At 43.0% G+C, this 22,134-nt stretch overlaps 1 protein-coding gene across 2 annotated transcripts in view; it reads right to left on the bottom strand.

Moving 5' to 3' along the window:
• MAP3K9 (mitogen-activated protein kinase kinase kinase 9) overlaps positions 1-22,134 on the bottom strand; it is a 79,835-nt gene that overhangs the window by 19,342 nt on the left and 38,359 nt on the right. For both annotated transcript variants that reach the window (XM_059914532.1, XM_059914530.1), the window contains exons 3-5: positions 13,623-13,803; positions 3,965-4,113; positions 2,847-3,022 (exon numbers count right to left, since the gene is read on the bottom strand). In XM_059914532.1, coding sequence (XP_059770515.1) covers positions 2,847-3,022; positions 3,965-4,113; positions 13,623-13,803 — 506 coding nt within the window. The remainder of the gene's footprint in view (positions 1-2,846; positions 3,023-3,964; positions 4,114-13,622; positions 13,804-22,134) is intronic.

The raw sequence follows: 22,134 nt of genomic DNA on the forward strand, positions 1-22,134 counted from the left end.
AATGGAACCCAGGGCTAGAAAAAAGTATGTGAATACATATCGGGGAAGCAGAGCGGCAGGCAGAGAGCAGAAGAGAAAACAGAAACAAAATGGGAATAAAACATTCTGATGAAAGGAGTTTTCCATTCAACTTGCCTTCTATTCTCAAGAGTATATGAAAATGACCATAAAAATGATAGAAAGGAGAAAAATGAGAAGAGGATGAGCACCTTGAAAGTTGTCTGGTACGTGGTAGGTCCTCAGTAGTTCCTGATTAACTGTTGAGTCGATGAATGAATGAGAGAAAGAAGGAGGAGGAGAGAGAAGACAATTTTATAAATGCAGTCCTTCTTTATGGGAACATGGATTCATCACAGTGCCTGAGAAATGAGCTTGAACTTTTGAACTTCTCCTTCTTTGATGAAATAAGCCCCAAACAGATTAATTGTTGTGCGCCCTCCACATCCCTGGCTTCCTGGTCCCACTGCTTTGTTTTTACCACCAGAACAAAAACACATAGAAGATTCAGAAAAATTATTCCTGGTTGGTTATTTTGCTGCTAAATGGGAAAGCTGAAAATTAGTTCAAGCTAATCTCAGCCTTCCTAAGTCCTCTCTCCTGCATGCTCTTGTCTAAGGCATGGCTTGGGTTTAAGCTCCTTCCTTTAAGGGAACTTGAACTCCAGCCCAGAGACCAATCCATCCTCACATACACAGAAGCAGAAGTAGGTTGAGCCAACCTGAAGAGTGAATCACATGGGAAAACAGGACATTTATGGAGTACTCAACTATGGCACCATATACCTGGAAACCCTCCAGCATGGTAAATCCCCTTCTTGCAAAACACCTATTTGGGTATCAACTCCATAGCATGCAAATCGCATCTTCCACATAAAATGATTTAAGAGGAATCTCTCCAGTGAGAAAGCTCATTACCCATTTCACCCTCACTTGCCCAACTCCAAGCCTTATAATGGAGAGGTATCACAGCATTGGTGTTAAAAGCAAGGACTCTGGAACAAAGTGGCTGATTTGTGGCCTTGAGCAAGTTAAAATGGGCATCACATGTTATATGGAGTTACTAGCACCAATATCACAGGACTGTATTACATAAGGCAATTATTACCTTATTATGCAAGATTATGTAAGAATTCATATAAATTACTCATAACAGAGCATAGCAGATAGCACATGCTCTACAAATGTTAGCTATTATGAGAATTGGTTTGACTTTTTCTAGTAACTACTTCCTGACAAAATCCAACTTTCATTTTTCTTATTGTCTGGTACCCTTATAATTTCATCAATCAAAAGAAATAACCATGGAACTATATTCAGTATCCTGTGATAAACCATAATGGAAAAGAATATGAAAAAGAATGTATATATATATATATATAATATAACTGAGTCATTTTGCTGTATAGCAGTAATTAACACAACATTGTAATTCAACTATACTTCAATAAAAAATAAATTAAAAAAAAAGAAAAAGAAATAACCAGGAGTCAGTGATTCAGCAATCTCAAAAAAGGCCAGGAACTTTGGTGTTCTTCTAGTTGGAATAGAACTAGTAATTGGAACAGCCTCTTTTAATCATTCTGCTCAATGGTCAGTACAGATCCACCCCTCTCTCCCCCTGGGTCCCTAAAGAATATCATAAGCTCACTGCATCCCCCTGCAGAAGGCACCTTGACTTGCCAAACAGTACAAGGGTTGCTATGTTGTATCAAAAGAGTTATATCTTCAAATCAGCTCCAGAAATGATTTTTAAGTCCTTTGATAAGGGAAACGATGATATTGGAAAGAAAATGGTTTTGGAATCAGAAGACCCCCATTCAAGATTCTACCTCCTCACTTACTAGTTGTGTGACTTTAGACAGACACTGACCCTCAGCTCTGAGATGAAAAAGTTAATAACACCTGCCCTACATGCTGGCAGCAGGGGCCACAAGACTCCTGGATAAAATGGGTGAAAAGGTCTCATCAGACCTTTCAAGTGAAAGAACTGGGAAGCCATAAAGATAATTTTAGATTCTACTATTATTATACTGCTTCCCAAATTTCCACAGAGGGGAGTGAGAAGGGAAAGAAGAAATTAACCAAGTCTATCCATGGACATCCCTCGTGCCCCTAGCCACTGGCCCCGCAGGTTAAACAACATAACCACTTTGATTGGCTTCCTCTGTGTGGACGCTGACTGCTGGCCAGACACTACGGGCAGAGAGAGGGGCCATTTAAGGAATGGTCTCCAAAACAAAAAGGCAGATCTCTAATGGGCTATGAGTCTCTGAACTCCTCAGTTGGTTCAGCCTTTGAGCCCTTTTCATAAAAACATGAAAAATGCCAAACAATTTCAGACTCATGGTATTTTTAGCCCATATGCTGTTTCTGATCCCCAAAGACACTGACAGGATGTTCTGATAATTGCTCTCAGTGTTGAAGTACCCCTATATCCAGTTAAACCCCTTCCACAAGCCCATTGCAGAACAAAGAAAGCTTTCTAGAGCGCTCTCGGATTTCCAGCCGGCGGGGGGCCGGGGTGGGACACCCTGCTGGTACTTGCCCAGCGGTGCTCCTCCTCCAGTTTGGACAATGAAGTAGATACTCTGCAAGGAGAGCTTTGGATTCATGACCCCCCCCCCCCACCCCTCACTTATTCCTGCCACATCCCAAAAAGAAAGAAAAATTCTCGATCGTTTCAGGTGACACCTGAGGCCTGGAGAACTCTCCATGTAAAGCCAGGAAGGAAAAAGCTGCTCTGTTGCCACAAACCGAGCAGGAACGTGGCCGTGTCAGAATCGGTCCAGAGGCCCCAGTGGGGAAGACCCACTCACTCAATGCATGCCTTTTGCTTCTCTTTCTTACCTTTTCTTTGGCCCTGAGTTGGTCAAACATCTCCTGAATCTCATGTTTCCAGTCATCCTGCAGGCAGTGGAAGGAGTCCTTGGGCATTTCAAAGAAACCAGACTCCTCTATGGTAGTTAGCTGGTCCAGGATATTCGTGAAAGATGGTCGTGAATGGGGGTCAGGATTCCAGCAATCTGCATGGGGCACATGAGTCAGCAGGAAGCATTAGCGGACAGAGGCAAATGTAAGACTTAGGATATTACGTGACCTCATTTGACAGAAAACCACCTCTCATTTCTCCTTCCAGAAAGAGAGACTGGGACTTAGGGAACCCCAAACAGGGCTCAGGAAGTAAAGCAATCTGCCCAACATCACAATCATCAAGAGTGAAGCTGGAAACACAATGCAGCAGCTCTGCACCCATTCCATTCTGACTACTGATTTCACATAAGTAAGGCAAGTCCAAAGCGTTTTCTTGCATGAACTACAGCTACCACAGTTTATCAAGTTACTACACGATTCCAGTCCTGACAATGGGTAACTACACCTTGGGCCCCAATTTCCCATAAATAAATGAGCTACCCTTCCCCAACTCAACGTGCTGATGAGAAGGCAAGGACGAAAAGCACTGGCGTGGGAGTCAGGAAAAGTGAATTCTATCTACTCTCAGCTGAGCCACTAACCAATGGAGTGACCTCCTATCCATTTAACCTCTCTCAGCTTAGGATTTCTCACTGACAAAATCACAGGGCTTGCCTAGATGAATTTTAGAATTCCTTTCTTCTTAGATCTTCATTTCTACATGTAAGACACTCAGAGGTCTTGAGATAAAAGCTGCTATACCTTCTTACTTTGGATTAAATAATAATATTCTGAAGCACTGGATAGCAGCCTTCAGTTTCTAAGCTACGTTCTACAGTCACTAGATGGACAGAGGGACATCGGTGACACCAGTGTAGCAGGGTGCTGACATCATCTTGAAGTAGCTCTTCCAACCATCCTCAGGATTCCTCCTTGACTGACTCATACTTCACCTCCTCTTTCAGTTACTGATCCTGCAGAACTGGCCACAATCTATCGAGTGCCGATAGAAAAATAAACGGTCTCCAGTTTTGTTCCAGCCAGGGGTCACTCACCTTCCATGAGTTTGGCAAAAGGTTCCGGGCATGTAGAAGGAATGGGAAGGGCAAGCTTGTTCATGGCCACTCCATAAGCGACAGCTAAGCCATCGATTCCTCGGAAGGGCACCTCACCGGTCAGGAGCTCCCAAAGCAGCACCCCATAGCTAAGGAGAGGAAGAAGACAGAAGCCGCACCATGAACCATAGGTGCAACTTCACGCAAATATCTCGCGAGGCTTTGACGAGCATCCCACATCCTCTCTGACATGTAGGGAGACTAACAAAACAGAAGTACTGCTATAATATAAAAGGGAGACCATAAAGCCTACTGGCTATAAGCGAAAACTCTGGAGTCAAGCACAGTTGGTTTCAAAGTCTTGTTCCTCAAATTCCTCATCTGTGAAGTGCAAGTAACACAAGCAGTCTGAAAAGGCTGTCATGAAATGAAATGCACTGCTCTAGTGTTTTAATCAGTGATCAAGGGCCACATCTATTTTGTGGTTACTATTGTGAATGTAATAAACTGGGAGAAGAGGCAGGCTTCTGGGAATACATTTTTTCCTGCTTTAAGAAAATTTCAGCTTAAGTCACAGATACATTATTTTTTATTTTTTTAAATTTTATTGAAGTATAGTTGACTTACAATGCTGTGTTTAATTTCTGCTGTATAGCAAAATGATTCACTTATACATGTATATATTCTTTTTCATATTCTTTTCCATTATGGTTTATCACAGGATATTGAATATAGTTCCCTGTGCTATACAGTAGGACCTTGTTGTTTATCCATCCTATACACAATAGTTTGCATCTGCTAATCCCAAACTCCCAATCCTTCCCTCCCTACCCCCCGCCGGCAACCACAAGTCTGTTCTCTATGTCTGTGAGTCTGTTTTTGTTTCGTAGATATGTTCATCTGTGTTGTATTTTAGATTCCACATATAAGTGATATCATATGATATTTGTCTTTCTCTTTCTGACTTACTGCACTTAGTATGATAATCTCTAGGTCCATCCATGTTGCTGCAAATGGCATTATTTCATTCTTTTTAATGGCTGAGTAACATTCCATTGTGTATATATACCACGTCTTCTTAAACCAATCGTCTGTTGATGGGCACATGGGTTGTTTCCATGTCTTGGCTATTGTAAATAGTGCTGCTATGAACATAGGGGTGCATATATCTTTTCAAATTATAATTTTGTATGGATATATGCCCAGAAGTGGGATCGCTGGATCATATAGCAACAGAAACATTTTTTTTTTAGCTTTATAAAAGCAGAGAGATGACCACCCGAAACAAACATATTTTGTTCCTGTGAAAGATTTCTTTCAGCGCCCACTAGGTTGAATAGATTCCTGCCCCCGTCAGCGTGAGTGCGTCCCTAACGGTGACCTCTGTCTAATTCAAAGGGGAAAGTTTCACAAGGGTGGACTGCATCGGTAGAGCAGAGCAGTGCATCAGCTGTGAGGGCTTCGAGTTCTTTCCCTACCTTTCAAGTCCACATGAAGAATTTCTTTTCACATGTTCTGTGAGTTAGGGAATGGGGAGCACAAAGCTTACGGAATAATTATTCTATGAATTCACAATCAGAACCAGGCAAACTCATGTAGTGTTTAATCCTTCCAGGAATAAGTCAGGACCAGAAACCATAAGGCCATGAACAGTTGGAAGAGGGCCTCTCCTTATATTTTCAACACAAAGCTCAATTTTTTGGTAATACTCATCAGTAGTTTACAACCAACAAGAAGACATATTTATTTTAAAAAAATAATAATAAACCCAGCAACTATTCGATCATGGTACCTTGTATGTGCAGTATGCTAAGACATTTACAAACATGATCTTGAATCCCTACAACAAACCTGCAAGATAAGTATTATCATCATTTTGCAGATGAGGAAAGCAAGTTTTAGATGGGGTTAGCAGCATATATTAAGGGCATATGTGGAGTAAGTCACGGTGGACCTGGACCAATTCTCAATTCCTTCTCCCTAGAATGCCCTTCGACCAGTTCTCTGCTTGGTAAACTCTACTAATCATCTTTCAAGATATGATTCAAATGTACCAGCATTTATTCATTCATTTTAAACATCTACTAAATATTTACTATGCATCAAACTCAATGCCAAGAACTGGGATACAGGATAAAAAAACACAGATCTTATCCACAAAGAGACTAGCAAGAGGAATAGAAAAAGTATCAATTAGAATATGGAAAGAGGAGTCACAACAGAGATACTGTGACAGCACAAAGGAGGGTCACCTACACCAGACCAGGATGGAGGCAGGAGGTAGCTGAACCCTGAGTGAAACTCTGCTAACTGAGGGAGGAGCCAGGGCTCCAGAGACAGGGATCAGAGAGCACAAGAGCATGGGCTTGCCCTCAAAGGATCCCATGGCATGGCCTGGCATGGCTCCAAAGGAGAGCAATGTGCCCATCAATGTGCCAGGGCACCCCGGGGGTCTCTACAGAGGGACCCTCAGAGTGGACTGGCCAGTGTCCTTGGACAATGGCTTTCCCCGAGTGAGCCCTCCAAATACTATCATTTTCTTTATGTATTTTGACAGGAAAAAAAAAAAGAGCCTAGTAGATTGGTAGTTGCAGGTCTTGTCTTGTCTGACAAGAAGGTGGATTTTAGTCTAGGCTGATGGGAGCAACTGGACACTTTAGGAAGCCTCCCGACACCCCAGCATGTTACTCAGCCCTTGTTTGCGCTATCAGGTATTCTAGTTGTTTGTTTACCAGCCTGTGGGCTCCTAAAGGGCAGGGACAGTAGTTCCTAATCTTTGCATTCTCAGGGTCTTGCCCAGGCTCTGGGATGCCTAGGCCCTCACATAATGAATGAATTGGTGGGTGGGTGTAAGAGTGAGTGTGTAGTCAGATGGTCCTGCAGGCTGCACTGGGTACCCCAGAGTAAGCCCCAAATATCATCAAGAACTGCACTAGGACACTTCCTGCCAAACTTTTCATGTGACTTATCCAGACAGCAGTCATGCTGGGCAGCGTCCATCAAGTGACCTCTACGAGCTCTCAGCACTGCTAACTAGATTCCCGGTTAGAGAGACTCCCATCTTCAGTTGCCTGCTCTCAGCATTACTGCCTACTTCCACCCTGAGGAACAAAAACTCAAGGCTCCCGAAACCCCTTTCTTCCATCCAGGCAAAGACCGTCGATGTCCCAAGCCTAACTACCTGGAAAGACAGGGTGTTTTTGAAGATCCAAACACGTGTCCTGGCATTTCCTCTGTGATGGTGTTTACACTGAGCTCTACTCCGTGGAGATGTCTCAGGCCACTGGGAAGGGAAAGGAGCCAGGGACCCTCCCCTCCCAGCTTCCACAAGGGCAGCTCTGCTCTCACCTGGCTTGGTCCTTTGTTCATGGGCATTCCATTCCATTTGAAGGGCTCTACAACTAGGAAAAGTGGGAGAAGTGCTGCTCAAGAAAGACTTAGACAGACTTGAGTCGAATGCCTGCTTTACCACTTACAGCCGTGGGACCTTGAGAAAGCAAGTTCACCTCTCCAAACCTGTTTCCTCATCTGTGTAACAGAGACAGCAATTCCCTACCTCATAGAAGAGCTGCAAGGAAAGAATAACAATAACTACCCCGGGGCTTCCCTGGTGGCGCAGTGGTTGAGAATCTGCCTGCCAATGCAGGGGACACGGGTTCGAGCCCTGCTCTGGGAAGATCCCACATGCCGCGGAGCAACTGGGCCCGTGAGCCACACCTACTGAGCCTGCGCGTCTGGAGCCTGTGCTGCGCAACAAGAGAGGCCGCGACAGTGAGAGGTCCGCGCACCGCGATGAAGAGTGGCCCCCACTTGCCGCAACTAGAGAGAAAGCCCTCGCACAGAAACGAAGACCCAACACAGCCATAAATAAATAAATAAATAAATAAATTAAAAAAAAAAAAAAAACTACCCCGCATCCTGAAATCGCCATCTATGGCTAGTAAACACCGTGTGCTTCCCTCTTGGAAAGGCCTGAAATGAGAAAGTGGCTGGGGAGAGCCGTGCCGGGGGTACCAGCATTCAGCGAAGAAGGCTTTCTGGGGATGACTAAACCAGTCAAAGTGTTCCTCTGCCAGTGTTCCTCTGTATTTTTATAACAGAAGGTGGGTGATGTAAATGAAGGCTTGGTGCTCCTTTGGCAGGAACAGAGTCCAAAAAGGGGACCGGAGAAGCACACATTAGAGGGATCTGAGCCTCAGGGAGAGGAGGACAGTAGAAGTCCACATGATTTACCTCAGGTTTAGCCTCCTTTCTTGCCCTCCCTGGGTTAAGAGAAGGTCAAGAGGTCTGTTCAAGACTGTTTACAAGCAGCCTCAAAGTACCAGCTCAGCTAGAACTCTGCCTCGGAGTCCCTTCCCCCCAGAGAAGTGCCAGCTCCCACAGTGCTGCCAGTGATTTCCCAAGAGCGATAGCCTAAACCCAAACCCTCAGAAATGCACCCTGTGTCAATAATTAACCACCTCCAGAGGTGCAGTAATCTTTTCCACTGTTTGGTAATATCCGATGTGGGAGAGGGATGTTTTATTTTTTTCAAAATGAAGAAAAGCCCTAGAGCGAATAGCAACCCTTCCCAACCGAAGGTGCAGCAATTCTGTACCTGTGCTGGGCCAGGGCTGTTTTTCTTATTAACCTGCATGGACTTTAAGACTGTCAACTCAGGGACCCACCCTCCAAAAGGAGAGGGTGTCCCTTGAATGGGCTCCTGCACTTGGTCATCAGCTGTGAGCCCACATTCCAGGAACCAAGCTGACTGTTTAATAATCTTTGGCAAAGACAACTGAACTACCATATGTGAAAGTACTTTGTAAACTGTTAGGTAACACACAGTTTACTATTCTTGCTGTTAACCAGACCCTCATTCAAAATGACAACATATTTACTAACTTATTTATAAATGTATATGTTAATATATTTACTGACATAATAAATACTTATTAACATGGCAATATGCTGCTCGTGCTCTGTTACATTCAAAAAGCAGCTTACAAAACAGAATGATCCCATTTTAAGGGATGGGTGGGTGATCACAGGAACAGGAATAAACACACCAAAATGTCAACATAGATTATCTTTAGAAGTGCGTTGTGGGTGATTTTCTTTTTCTTTTCTTTCCTTTTCTTTTTCCTTTTTTGTTTATCCATATTTTCTAATTTTTTTCTATAGTGAACATGTTTTCCTTCCGTAATTTAAAAAATGTAAAATGATTAATTAACAAAATGCCTCCACCTCATCCTACACATGACAGGCAGAGAGTCACCGTGGGACAATGGCCTCTGGCTGTCACCGCTGCCCTCCCTGCACAACACAACCAAAGGGCAAGAACTGCTCTTCTTGAGGGGGTCTGGGCCATTCTCATCCTACACTCCACCACAGCACAGAGGAGGCCTAGAAAACTATACTCGAAGAACAGTGAGACAAACTCAGCTGGCCCTGGGCACCCACCAACTGCAGAGGCCCAAGGCCCCGGATGAGCTCCAGGAGGGGAGTGGGAGGGAAGGGGGTTGGATTCAGGCTCAGCCCAGTACTTGACACTGAAGTCATACCCTTACCTTACACACTCAAGGCCCATAAGGTAGAAATAGGATAGAAATAAAATGATACATGGAAGACACCAAGCTTGTTTTGCAGAATACCAGGGAAACCACAGATATGCAAACAACCTGCTGGCAGCCCCTTCAGGCACACTGAGGGACTAGGACAACCAATAGTGAACTTTGATAGTGAACTTTAGACGTCACAGGCTGAAAATCCACCCCATGTAACATAGGGAACCCCCCCTGAATTTGCACATGCAATTCATGAAGAGGCATGAAGAACAGTCGAGCCTGGGCAGAGAACTCCAGAAACTTACAAATTACTTTCCACCGACCATTTCCCACCCCCCCCCCCACCCCGTCTCTTATTCCCTGCTTCCATGATAAACATCCCACTCAATAGCTGATCAACTGGGGAAACATATCTGAGCATTGCCTCCTGCCTCCTTGCTTGGTCCCCTTGCAATAAATCCTTTTTCCCTCTGCAAAAGACCGCTGCCTCGGTGTTTGGTCTTTCCATTGTACAGCGGGAAGCAAGTCCACTTGCTTGGTCATAACAGAGTAAGTATGTATTCAACAAACATTTCTTGGAGGAATAAATGCATTACAAGTCAGTCTGGGAACCAGCTTTGTCCCGAGTTCCTAGACATGCTTTGGCCCTCTTGGGACAGGCTGCTGGGTCCCAGGCATGGTGGGCCAATCATCCTGGAAGAGGGTGCCCAAAGCGCAGGAGTAAGAGTATATAGATGGTGACGTGGCTACAAGCACAGAGTTTCAAGAGACACATATCTAGTTCAGATCACAGCTTTACCTCTACCACCTGGGTGAACCTAGGCAACTGATTTCAATCATCTAAGCCTTAGTTACCTCATCTGTAAAATGGAAATAATAATAGCTACTTTTGGAGTCATCTCCAAATTAAAGACAAGCTTCTTGCCATGGATAAGCTCTCTTTCCCCTTTTCTGTGGGATATAATTATTCTGAAGTCACTTTCACTCAGATGTAACCATTCAGAAAAGAATAACACACCAAGGGACGCTGAAAGGACCTGAGTTCCTGAATGATCTCAAGGTGCAAATCTGCCCCACCAGCCTAGACAGGCTGGACTACTCTTGAAAAAGAAGTACATTTCTACCATCAGTAGGTCTCTTTGCAATAGCAGCTTAGCTTAATTAATACATTAACTCATCTCATTAGCCTACAGTCAAGCAATGAAAGTGTAGGTTGAAGCATATGAAATTGCTGCTTTTGTGGGTGAAAAACAGTTGAATATCAGGATACAGCTCAACCTAATGAGATCTAGTCAGATATTTTAATGAAAGGAAAACTCTTTTCTTCACAATAGGTACTTCACCCATAATTAATGTGTAGTGAAATAAGATTCAATATACAGAAGCTATAAAACATCATTGAAAGAAATTAAAGGTCTAAATAAATAGGAAGATATCCCATGTTCATGGATTGAAAGACAATATTATTTAGATGGCAATACTCCCCAAAGTGATCTACAGATTTAACATAATCCCTATCAAAATTCTAGCTGCCTACTTTTCAGAAACTGACAAAATGATCCTAAAATTCGTATGGAAATTGAAGAGATTCAGAATAGCCAAAATAATCTTGAAAAAGAAGAAAGCTGGAAGACTCACACTTCCTAATTTCAAAACTTAGTACAAAGCTACAGTTCTTAAAACAGGTGGCACTGGCATAACGATCTATTGACATAGATCAATGGAGTAGAATTGAGAGTCCAAAAATAAACTCTTTCATTTGTGGTGAACTGCTTCTTGACAGGGATGCCAAGACAATTCAATGAGGAAAAAAACAGTCTTTTAAACAAATGGTGCTGGGACAACTAGATAGCCACATGTAAAAGAATGAAGTTGGACTCCTATATCACACCACATACAAAAATTAGGTCAAAATGGAAGAAAACGGAACAAAACGGACCTATATGTAAGAGCTAAAATTACAAAACTCTTAGAAGAAAACATACGTATAAAACTTCATGACTTGGTTTCTTAGATATGACACCAAAAGCACAAGCAATCAAAGAAAAAACTGATAAACCCAACGTCGTCAAAATTAAAAATGCTTGTGTTTCAAAGGATATCATCAAGAAAGTGAAAAGAAAACCCACAGAATGGGAGAAATTATTTGCAAATCATGTATCTGATAAGGGACTTGTATCTGGAATATATAAAGAACCCTTTCAACATAAAAATGGAAGGACATATAACCCAATTTTTAAATTGGCAAAGGATTTGAACAGATATTTATTCAGAGAAGATATACAAATGGCCAATAAGCACATGAAAAGATGCTTGATGTCATTAGTCATTAGGGAAGCACAAATCAAAACCACAGTGAGATACCACTTCACATCCACTAGGATGGCTATAATAAAAAATAACAAGTGTTGAGAGGATGTGGAGAAATTGGAACCCTCATGTGTTGCTAATGGTAATGGCCGTGGTAAAAAACTGTCTGGCAGTTCCTGAAAAAGTTAAATATAGAATTACCATATGACTCAGGAAATTTCACTCCTAGGTATATACACAAGAGAACTGAAAACATATGTTCACACAAAAGCATGTACACAAATCTCCATAGCAGCATTACTTACATTAGACCAAAAGTGAAACAACCCAAATGTCCATCAACTAAAGAACAGACAAACAAATTGTCGTATACACATATGATGGAATATGATTCAGCTATTAAAAGAATGAAGTTCTGAAAAACATATATGAAGCCTGAAAACATTATGCAAGTGAAAAAAACCAGTCACAGAAGACCACATACTGTATGATTCCATTTATATGAAATGTCCAGAATAGGCAAATCCATGGCGACAGAAAGTAAATTAGTGGTTGCCAGGGAGTAGGGGTAGGGGTAGGGGGTATTAGGGAATGACTACTAATAGGTATTGAGGGTTTTTTTGAGTGATAAAAAATATTCTGGAAATAGTTAGTGGTTGTCATGGGTTGAATGGTGGCCCTGAAAAGATATGTCCATGTCCTAATACCCAGAATCCTTATTTGGAACAGAATCTGCCCCAGAGTCTCTGGAGAGAGTATGGCCCTGCTGACACCGATTTCAGACTTCTGGCCTATAGACTGTAAATTTCTATTGCTTTAGGCCACCAGGTTTGTGGTAATTTGTTACAGCAGCCTTAGGAATCTAATAACAATGATGATCAGTGTAAAACATTGTAAATTTACTAAAAATCACTGGCTTATATATTTTAAAAAGTGCACTTTTCAGTATGTGAGTAATATCTCAATAAAGCTGTTATTTAAAATATACACACACACACAGAAGCTCACTTTACAACACACTGAGAAGCAACAACGTCATAGATGAATACGATGATAATCTACAGTCCTTTCTTCTGCATACCAAGGTGAGGCTACTGTCTCACAGTCATAAGGATGCTTACTCTGTAGATGCTCATCCTCCCATCAGCGGGAAAAAGATTTTTAGATTCATGATCTTGTGACCTCTTGGGCTGACATTCACTAAGGGGAACAGTTGGTCTAATCTTTGACTCTGCAGTTCTGGGTGCATGCTTGAGACTTATCTTTTCCCATTTCTATATCAATGCTCAACAGGCAAGACAGAGCCTTGACTAAAAGTTTAACTGGATAACTGGAAAGGATAATTTCCAGCCCACTCAGAAAAAAGAGACAGCACAAACAATACTCATCAGCTGAAGGGCTTATAGTGAGAACAAGTCCAACAGTAACAGCCACAGTTGCTGAGGAAGCCAGGGTGACTGTGGGGAAGGTCTCCAGGAGTGTCTGGGTACCCTCACCACCCTAGAGGTCAGTACACACTGCCCCTAGAATCTCCTGGTCCTTCCTAGGGAGCAATCACCAACACAAAGGGGTCTACATAGAGGTGGTACTTGCCCCATAGCACTGGGGGGATTTCTGGCAGATGAAGGTGTTAGAAACTGTCCTTTGGCAACGTGGGATTTAGTGTAGAGTGCTCTGAAGGGGTCACCTAGACCTACTTGGGGCGCCTGGGATTCTACGCAACCTCAATTCTCCAAGTCCTGAAGCATCTGTGCAGCCAAAATAGATCTGGGGAGCGCTGACCCTGCACCTCTGGACCTTACCTCCACACGTCGCTGCCTTTGGAAAACATGGAGGCACGAATGACTTCAGGTGCCATCCAGGCATACGTCCCTGCTGCGCTCATCTTGGTGGTTCGGTGCCATTCCCGAGCCAGGCCAAAATCGGTGATCTTCAGAACCTTTTTGCTCAGGTCTCCATTCTCCACCTTCTGGAGGATCAGTACTGGGCAAGGAAAGGAATACAGAAGAAACCAGAGTCTGCGTTAATCACAGGGAAACCACACAATACAGAGCCCTCCTGCCATCCTCTTGTCCTCTCCTGCAGGCTCCATCATGTGGCTACCATGGGTGGGTGGTGGGAGCCACCATCCTTAAACACCTAGGATGCATCCATTTCGGTGCCAAGTATTTTACAGGCATTATCTTCAACCCTCACAACAACCTTATGAGGTACGTACTATTGCCATCGCTGCTCTACATACAGATGAGGAAACTGAGATGCAGCACCACTAAATAAATTTTCCAAGGCCACTCAACTAATAAGCCAGGACTGAAACCCTGGCAGCCTGGCTCGAGAGCCTTCCCTGTTGCCATGACACCATACGGCCCACTCACACCCTACGAAAGAAGAGCCGTGGGGTCACAGCCTGCCCTTCTGAGGAGCGGCTACCCGGCCTTCCTGACTTCCAGGCCACCGCTGGGCTTTAAGCACTCTCACAGCACCAGGAGTGGAGGTGCCTGCTGGGCTTTTAAGGTTTCCGACAGTGTCTCAACAGTTTCCATGAACCTCTCCACGTTACTTTATTTAAAGTCTTAAGAAAGCATGTCTCAGTTTCAGGTGTACAACATTGTTAATCAACTATACTCCAATATAAAATAAAAATTAAAGAAAAAAAAAGCATGTCTTTTGGGCAGAGATACTCCCTTAATCCAGGAACTCACCAGCACCCACTGGGGAGTGGCTGACAGGTTGGAGGTCAGAGGGCACACACTCTGATGCTCACCCACATGACGGCTCCAGCGAGAAGCATGCCCTTGTGGGAGCCAATCTCCCCCAAAAGAGCAAAAACGCTCACTGACTAAAGTGCTGTAAGCAAAGGCCAGGAACTCTGCCTGAGTCGGCAGCTAGTGAGCTCCTGGGATATGAGGAAGCCGAGCCTCCATTTCCACAGGTGGGATGGTTCCCAGGACCCTGGGTCAGCACCACCTCTGTGGGCCAGACGCTGAGCCACCGGGAGTTCAGAGCTCTGTACACGGGATTTCAGGGAAGGAAGGAAAATTCTCTCTGCCGTTCAAGTCTAAATGGGGAGAGTGGGGTAAGGGGGGCGGGTTTCAGGGCAAGAGCCGCAGGGCGTCCCTCAAGTCACACGACGGTACTTTTCTCTTCCTAACCCCCCCAAACCCCGCCCCGGCACACGTCCACTGAAGTGTTACATAATGAAAGGACGTGGGCCAAAGATCTCTACGTCCTACAGTGCTTCCCAGAAAATCAGCAGTAAAGAGGGATTACAAGCAGCTATAGGGCTGGAAGCATAAAAGAAGTCAGTGCCAGCCACTCCCTAGATCTAATGGACTAAGTCTCCTTCCTCCACACCCTCTCCCCTCCTCCCCTGACACACCCCACCCACTCCAAGCTTCCAGCATCCTGATGGGTCCAAGCCTCTAAGAGCTTGGGCAGATTAAAACAAACAAACAAAAAACAACTTCCTACATCTCATCTAATCACAAAAATCTTTCCAGATTCTTCTGTGCCTCTCTCCCCTTCTCTGCGGGTAGACAGATAACAGACTGACATGCACTCAGACTGCTGGGGAAGTGGCACCACAGAAACCCACCATGCCCTCTGCAGTGGCGGCAACCAGCTGCTGAGCATTTCCCGGGGTCACCCTTAAACCGAGGATTCAGAGAGAGCCCTTCCCCTTACAGATCTAATGGGGTTCAGTCCTGTCACCCGAGGCCTCTAGGTGGCTGGGACAGGGTGAGGTAGGAGGAGGGTAACAGTTTCACGATGCTGTATGGGTCCAGCTGAGCTTTCTCAGAGCCTCTGCGGGAAAGGGAAGGCAGAGAGGTTTAGATTCTGCGACAGGAAACTGGTTTTTAGAAATGGGATGGCATACTGAAGATGATTTTTAAAATACATCAGTCTGTCAGATGACTTAAGAGGGATGGCCGAAAGATGAAGACAAGAACCAGCCCAGGGGCAGTTTGTCTAAACTGGAATGCATTTAGACAGTGCACGTCCAGCCCAGTTCCACCTAATCTCCATGACTCCCTGATGCCTTACATCCAGCTGACCTCAAACATTTATCACAACAGGATAAATGTCCCTGAAGGCATCTGAGTTAGAAAGCCCTGGCCTAGGGGTCCTGCCCCCAGCAAAGGAGAGCGGCTATAATCCTGGCAGCTAGTAATTCTGGCAGATGGTTACAGCCAATGATTCTCAAGAACAGTGTCCTGAAATACTGATATCTACCAAGTATGCATTACTATTAACAATTAAAGCAACAAAGTTTGTGAAAGCTTTACTTTTTTTTTTTTTTTGGAGATTTTAAAAATTGAGATGAAATTCACATAACATGAAATTAACCATTTTAAAGTGAACAATCCAGTAGCATTTAGTACATTCACAACGTTGTACAACCATCCTCTCTACCTAGTGCCAAAACATTTTCATCACCCCCAAAAAGGAAATTCCATACCCATTAAGCATTATTCCCCATTCTCCCCTCTTCCCAGCCTCTGGCAACCACCAACCTGCTTTCTATCTCTATCGATTTACCTATTCTGCATATTTCATATAAATGGAATCATACAATATGTGACACATCTGGTTATTTCACTTAGCATCATGTTTCCAAGGTTCATCCACATTGTTGCTCATATCAGCACTTTACTCCTTTTTCTGACTACATAATATTCAATCATATGTATATACCACTATTTGTTTCTCCTTCTGTCCATTGACAGACATTTGGGTTGTTTCCATCTGTTGATTACTGTGAATCTGCTATGAACATGTGTACATGTATACTTGTTTGAGTACCTGTTTTCAATTCTTTAGGAGTGGAATTACTAGGTTATATGGTAATTCTATGTTGAACTTTTTGAGGAATCACCAAACTATTTTCCACAGCAGCTGAACCATTTTACATTCCCATTAGCAATGTATGAAGGTTCCAATTTCTCCACATCCTCACCATACTTGTCATTTTCCTTTTTCTTTTTCTTCTTATTATAGCCATTCTAGTGGATGTGAAGTGGTATCTCACTGTGGTTTTGATTTGCATTTCCCTAATGACTAACGGCGTTGAGCATCTTTTCATGTGCTTTTTGGCCATTTGTATGTCTTCTTTGAAGAAATGTCTGTTGTTTTGTTGTTGAGTTATGAGTTCTTTATGAGTTCTTTATATACGCTGGATACTAGACCCTTATCAAATATGTGATTTGCAAATATTTTTCCCTCTCTGTAGGCTGTCTTTTTACTTACTTGATAATGTCCTTTGATGTACAAAAGTTTTTAATTTAGATGAAGTCCACTTTATCTATTTTTCCTTTTGTTGCTCATACGGTACTTTTGATGTAATACCAAAGAGCTGTCAAATTCAAGTTCATGAAGATTTGCCCCTATGTTTTCTTCTAAGAGTGTTACGGTTTCAGCTCTCATATTTAGGTTGTTGATCCGTTCTTCGTTAATTTTTGTATATCATATGAGATAGGGCTCCAACGCCATCCTTTTGCATGTGGCTATCCACTTTTCCCAGTACTGTTTGTGAAAGGGGAAAGCTTTACTTTTTAAAACAGAGTGGAGCATAGTTCTTTCCAGACATGTTTTCCTAGGTAGGAGAGAAAGGTTATATTCACAGCAGCTTACTTATCTGTACCACTGCTGTGAGCCCATTCTAAGCTTCTACCGCTGACAAACAGCTGCAGTGGTAACAAACTATTGTGCTTTACTTCTTGGAAAACTTAAGGGTGTTTTATCAAAATCTGGTGAAGTCCATGAAAGTGTATTGTGTAAACCTCCCCTTTCATGGGGGGGCAGTGGAACAAATGCTGAAAACTAACAAATCCAAGTCAAGAGGGACCCAGCCAGGATAAGACAAAGAGGGAGAAAAAGATGCATTTGAACTAAAATCTTAGTGATTAACCAGATATAGGGGCTTGATGGAGAAGGGAGACATCTCCTGCCTTTCAGACATGAATGACAAGTAGAATGGTAGTGCCCTTGACTGAGAAGTTGAAAGACAAAGCCCATTTGAGGAAACCAAGTTCAGTCTGGGACATAATGGATTTAGGGTGACAGTAACAAGAGTCAGTGCAGAACAGAAAAAAGAAAAAAAAAAAAAGAGCAGACAATTTAAATCCCAGGCCTGACATTTTCTCTGTAACCCTGGGTAAGTTTCATAGACTCTCCATCTCTATTCCTGCTTCTATAAAATGGGGATAAAGATTAAAGGCAATACAGTAATAAAGCACCTAGCAGAATGCCTGACACATAATTAGGAACTCAGGACATTACAGCCATCATTACTACTCTTACGATTAAGTGTCTCATACATAAGTGGAAACCATGGGACTCCAAGTTCAAGGTATTGAGAACCTTGGTAGGAAGCCTGGTAGGCCCTGACACATAATAATCATGTAATAAATTTTTACTGTATAAATAAATGGAATGGTTGATTAAATAATAATGATAGCTACCCATTATTGCTCATTTACTATGTACAGGCATACCTCGTTTTATGGTGTTTCACAGATATTGCATTTTTTACAAATTGAAGGTTTGTGAGAACCTTGCACTGAGCAAGTCTATTGGTGCCATTTTTCCAACAGCATTTGCTCACTTCCTGTCTCTGTGTCACATGTGGTAATTCTCACAATATTTCAAACTTTTTCATTATTATTACGTTTGTTATGGTGATCCGTGATCTTTGATCTTACTCTTGTAATTGTTTTGGGGAACCACAAACCATGCCCACATAAGATGGCAAACTTAATCAGTAAATGCTGTGTGTGTTCTAACTGCTCCACCAACTGGCGGTTCCCCCATCTCTCTTCCTCTCCTCGGGCCTCCTTATTCCCTGAGACACAACAATATTGAAATTAGGCCATGTAATAACCCTACTATGGTTTCTAAGTGTTCAGGTGAAACTCTCTCACTTTAAATCAAAAACTAGAAATGATTAAGCTTAGCAAGCAAGGCATGTCAAAAGCCAAAAAAGGCCAATAGCTAGGCCTCTTGTATCAGTGAGTCAAGTTCTGAATATAAAGGGAAAGCTCTTGAAGGAAATTAAAAGTGCTGCTCCAGTGAACACACAAATGATAAGAAAGCAGAACAGCCTTAGTGCCAATATGGAGAAAGTTTTAGTGCTCTGGATAGAATATCAAACCAGCCACAACATTCCCTTAAGCCAAAGCCTAAACCAGAGCAAGACCCTGACTCTCTTCAAATCTATGAAGGCTGAGAGAGGTTAGGAAGCTGCAGAAGAAAAGTCTGGAGCTAGCAGAGGTTGATTCAAGAGGTTTAAGGAAAGAAGCCATCTCCATCACATAAAAGTGCAAGGTGAAGCAGCAAGCGCTGCTGTAGAAGCTGCAGCAAGTTATCCAGAGATCTAGCTAAGATCACTAATGAAGGTGGCTCCACTAAACAACAGATTTTCAATGTAGATGAGACAGCATTCTATGGGAAGAAGATGCTACCTAGGACTTTCATAGCTAGAGAGGAGAAGTCAATACCTGACTTCAAAGCTTCAAAGGACAGGCTGATTCTCTTATTAGGGGCTCATGCAGCTGGTGACTTTAAGCTGAAGCCAATGCTCATTTACCATTCCAAAAATCCTAGGGCCCTTAAAAATTATGCTAAATTTACTCTGCCTGTGTTCTCTAACTGGAACAACAAAGCCTGGATGACAGCACATCTGTTTACAACATGGTTTACTGATTACTTTAAGCTCACTGTTGAGACCTACTGCTCAGAAAAAGACTCCTTTCAAAATATTACTGCTCACTGACAATACATGTGGCCACCCAAGAGCTCTGATGGAGATGTACAATGAGGTTCTTGTTGTTTTCATGCCTGCTAACACAACATCCATTCTGCACCCCGTGGATCAAGGTGCAACTTGGCCTTTCAAGTCTTAAAACTATTTAAGAAATACATATCTGGGGCTTCCCTGGTGGCGCAGTGGTTGAGAATCTGCCTGCCAATGCAGGGGACACGGGTTCGAGCCCTGGTCTGGGAAGATCCCACATGCCGCGGAGCAACTGGGCCCGTGAGCCACAACTACTGAGCCTGCGCGTTTGGAGCCTGTGTTCCGCAACAAGAGAGGCCGCGACAGTGAGAGGCCCGCACACCGCGATGAAGAGTGGCCCCCGCTCGCTGCAGCTGGGGAAAGCCCTTGCACAGAAACGAAGACCCAACACAGCCAAAAATAAATAAATAAATAAATAAATTTATTTAAAAAAAAAAAGAAATACATTTCTTAAGGCTATAGCTGCCATAGTGATTTCTCTGATGGATCTGAGCAAAGTCAACTAAAAACCTTCTGGAAAGGATTCAACATTCTAGATGCCATTAAGAACATTCATGATGTTCAAAATATCAACGTTAACAGGAATTTGGAAGAAGTTGGTTCCAGCCCTCATGGATGACTTTGAGGGGTTCAAGACTCGAATGGAAGAAGTAACTGCAGATGTGATGGAAACAGCAACTAGAATTAGAAGTGGAGCCTGAAGATGGGACTGAATTGCTGCAATCTCATGATAAAACTTTAACAAATGAGGAGTTGCTTCTTAATGGATGAGCAAAGAAAGTGATTTCTCGAGACGGAATCTACTCCTGGTGAAGATCATTGAAATGACAAAGGTAGAATATTACATAAAACTTAGTTGATAAAGCAGATGCAGGGTTTGAGAGGACTGACTCCAATATCAAAAGAAGTTCTACTGTGGGTAAAAGGCTATCAAAAAGCACTGTATGCTATAGAGAAATCATTTGTCTATAGATGAGAAATAAGAGTCAATCAGTGCAGTAGACTTCACTGTCTTATTTTAAGAAATGGCCACCCTGATCAGCCAGCAGCCCTCAACACTGAGGCAAGACCCTCCACCAGCAAAAAAATATGACTCACTGAAGGCTCAGATGCTGGTTAACATTTTTTTAGCAATAAAGTATTGTTAATTAAGGTATGTACAGTTTTTTGTGGACATAATAGACTACACTCAGTAGACTACAGCATAGTGTAAACATAACTTTTATATGCACTGGGAAACCAAAAAATTCATGTGACTTGCTTTATTGCAATACTCACTTCATTATGGTGGTCTAGAAGCGAGCCTGCATTATGTCCAAGGAATATGCCTGTAGTGGCTTGATGCTCTTTTCATGATGTATGTAAAGAGCTTGACAACCATCACCTCAGTTAATCCTTAAACCAACCCTATGAAGTAGGCATAATTATTTCCCCTATTTTACTCATGCTGAAACAGACACAGAAAGGTTAAGTCAGTCGCCCACAGTTAGTGAGGGTTGGAGATGGATTCCAAAGCCAGATCTCTCTTCACATGCTGTGCCATCCAGAGGACAGAAAGGAATCCTGAGTCTTTAAGGCTTGGCTCAATTTCCACCTGGTCCCTAACACTGTCATTAATCAACTAGTCTTCACTGCTCTCCTTGTTCGTGAAGTACTCCTTCAGCACCCCAAACCAGTACCATACAATTTAACACTATCTGCTTCTTTTAATTATTCCCAACTGCTGCATGTGCGTGTCTCATCGTTTCCTCTAGAATGTGATGGAATACGACTCCTAGAGGGCAGAAACCCCATTCTCTTTCTTCTGGAACTCATACCATCCCCCTCCAGGAACCAAGCAGAGGACCAGGCTCTCTGAAAGAAATGATCCTTCACCGGTTACTCATTTCACTGAAGTAGTCACTGCGCATCTTCTCAGACTATCCACTTCCTCATTCTATTGTTGCCGGGACTGGGTGGAGGGGGGCATCCCTCCAACGTTATCCAACCCTGAGGCACTAAGGGGAGCTGGGTGGGTACCAGGCAAGACAAGGAGACTGGAGAAAGAGGGATACCTCGGCCAGGGTTACTAGTGACTACACATCCTGCTGGTGTCAGGCGGGGTGGGGGGACACAAGGAGAGATAAGCTAGAGATTTTTGTCCTTAAGGGCCCCCTACATGCTGTATGGAAAGATACCCGACAGAACTGAGTATCACGTTAAGATAACACGTGCTTCAATCAAGGGCCCACTTTTTTACTAGAACCAGTAAGATAATCACAGTTTTCCAAACCTCAGTAACACAAGGACACTATTTCCAGATCAGGCCACCACCTATATACCATTTACTTAGTATTTTTCTTTAAATTGACTTTTAAAAAATTATGAAAAGAAGAAATTTTATATCATTATTCTAAGTGGAAAAAACAAATATCCTCCTAATGTCAGGTAACCTGTACAAATAAATAAAACCAGAACCAAAATAAATGTTATTAAGTTTCAGTAGATCCTGCTACTACTCAAAGTTCTGAGCCTAAGGCCAG

Source organism: Balaenoptera ricei, chromosome 2 (genome assembly GCF_028023285.1).
Source record: "Balaenoptera ricei isolate mBalRic1 chromosome 2, mBalRic1.hap2, whole genome shotgun sequence".
NCBI lineage: Eukaryota > Metazoa > Chordata > Mammalia > Artiodactyla > Balaenopteridae > Balaenoptera > Balaenoptera ricei.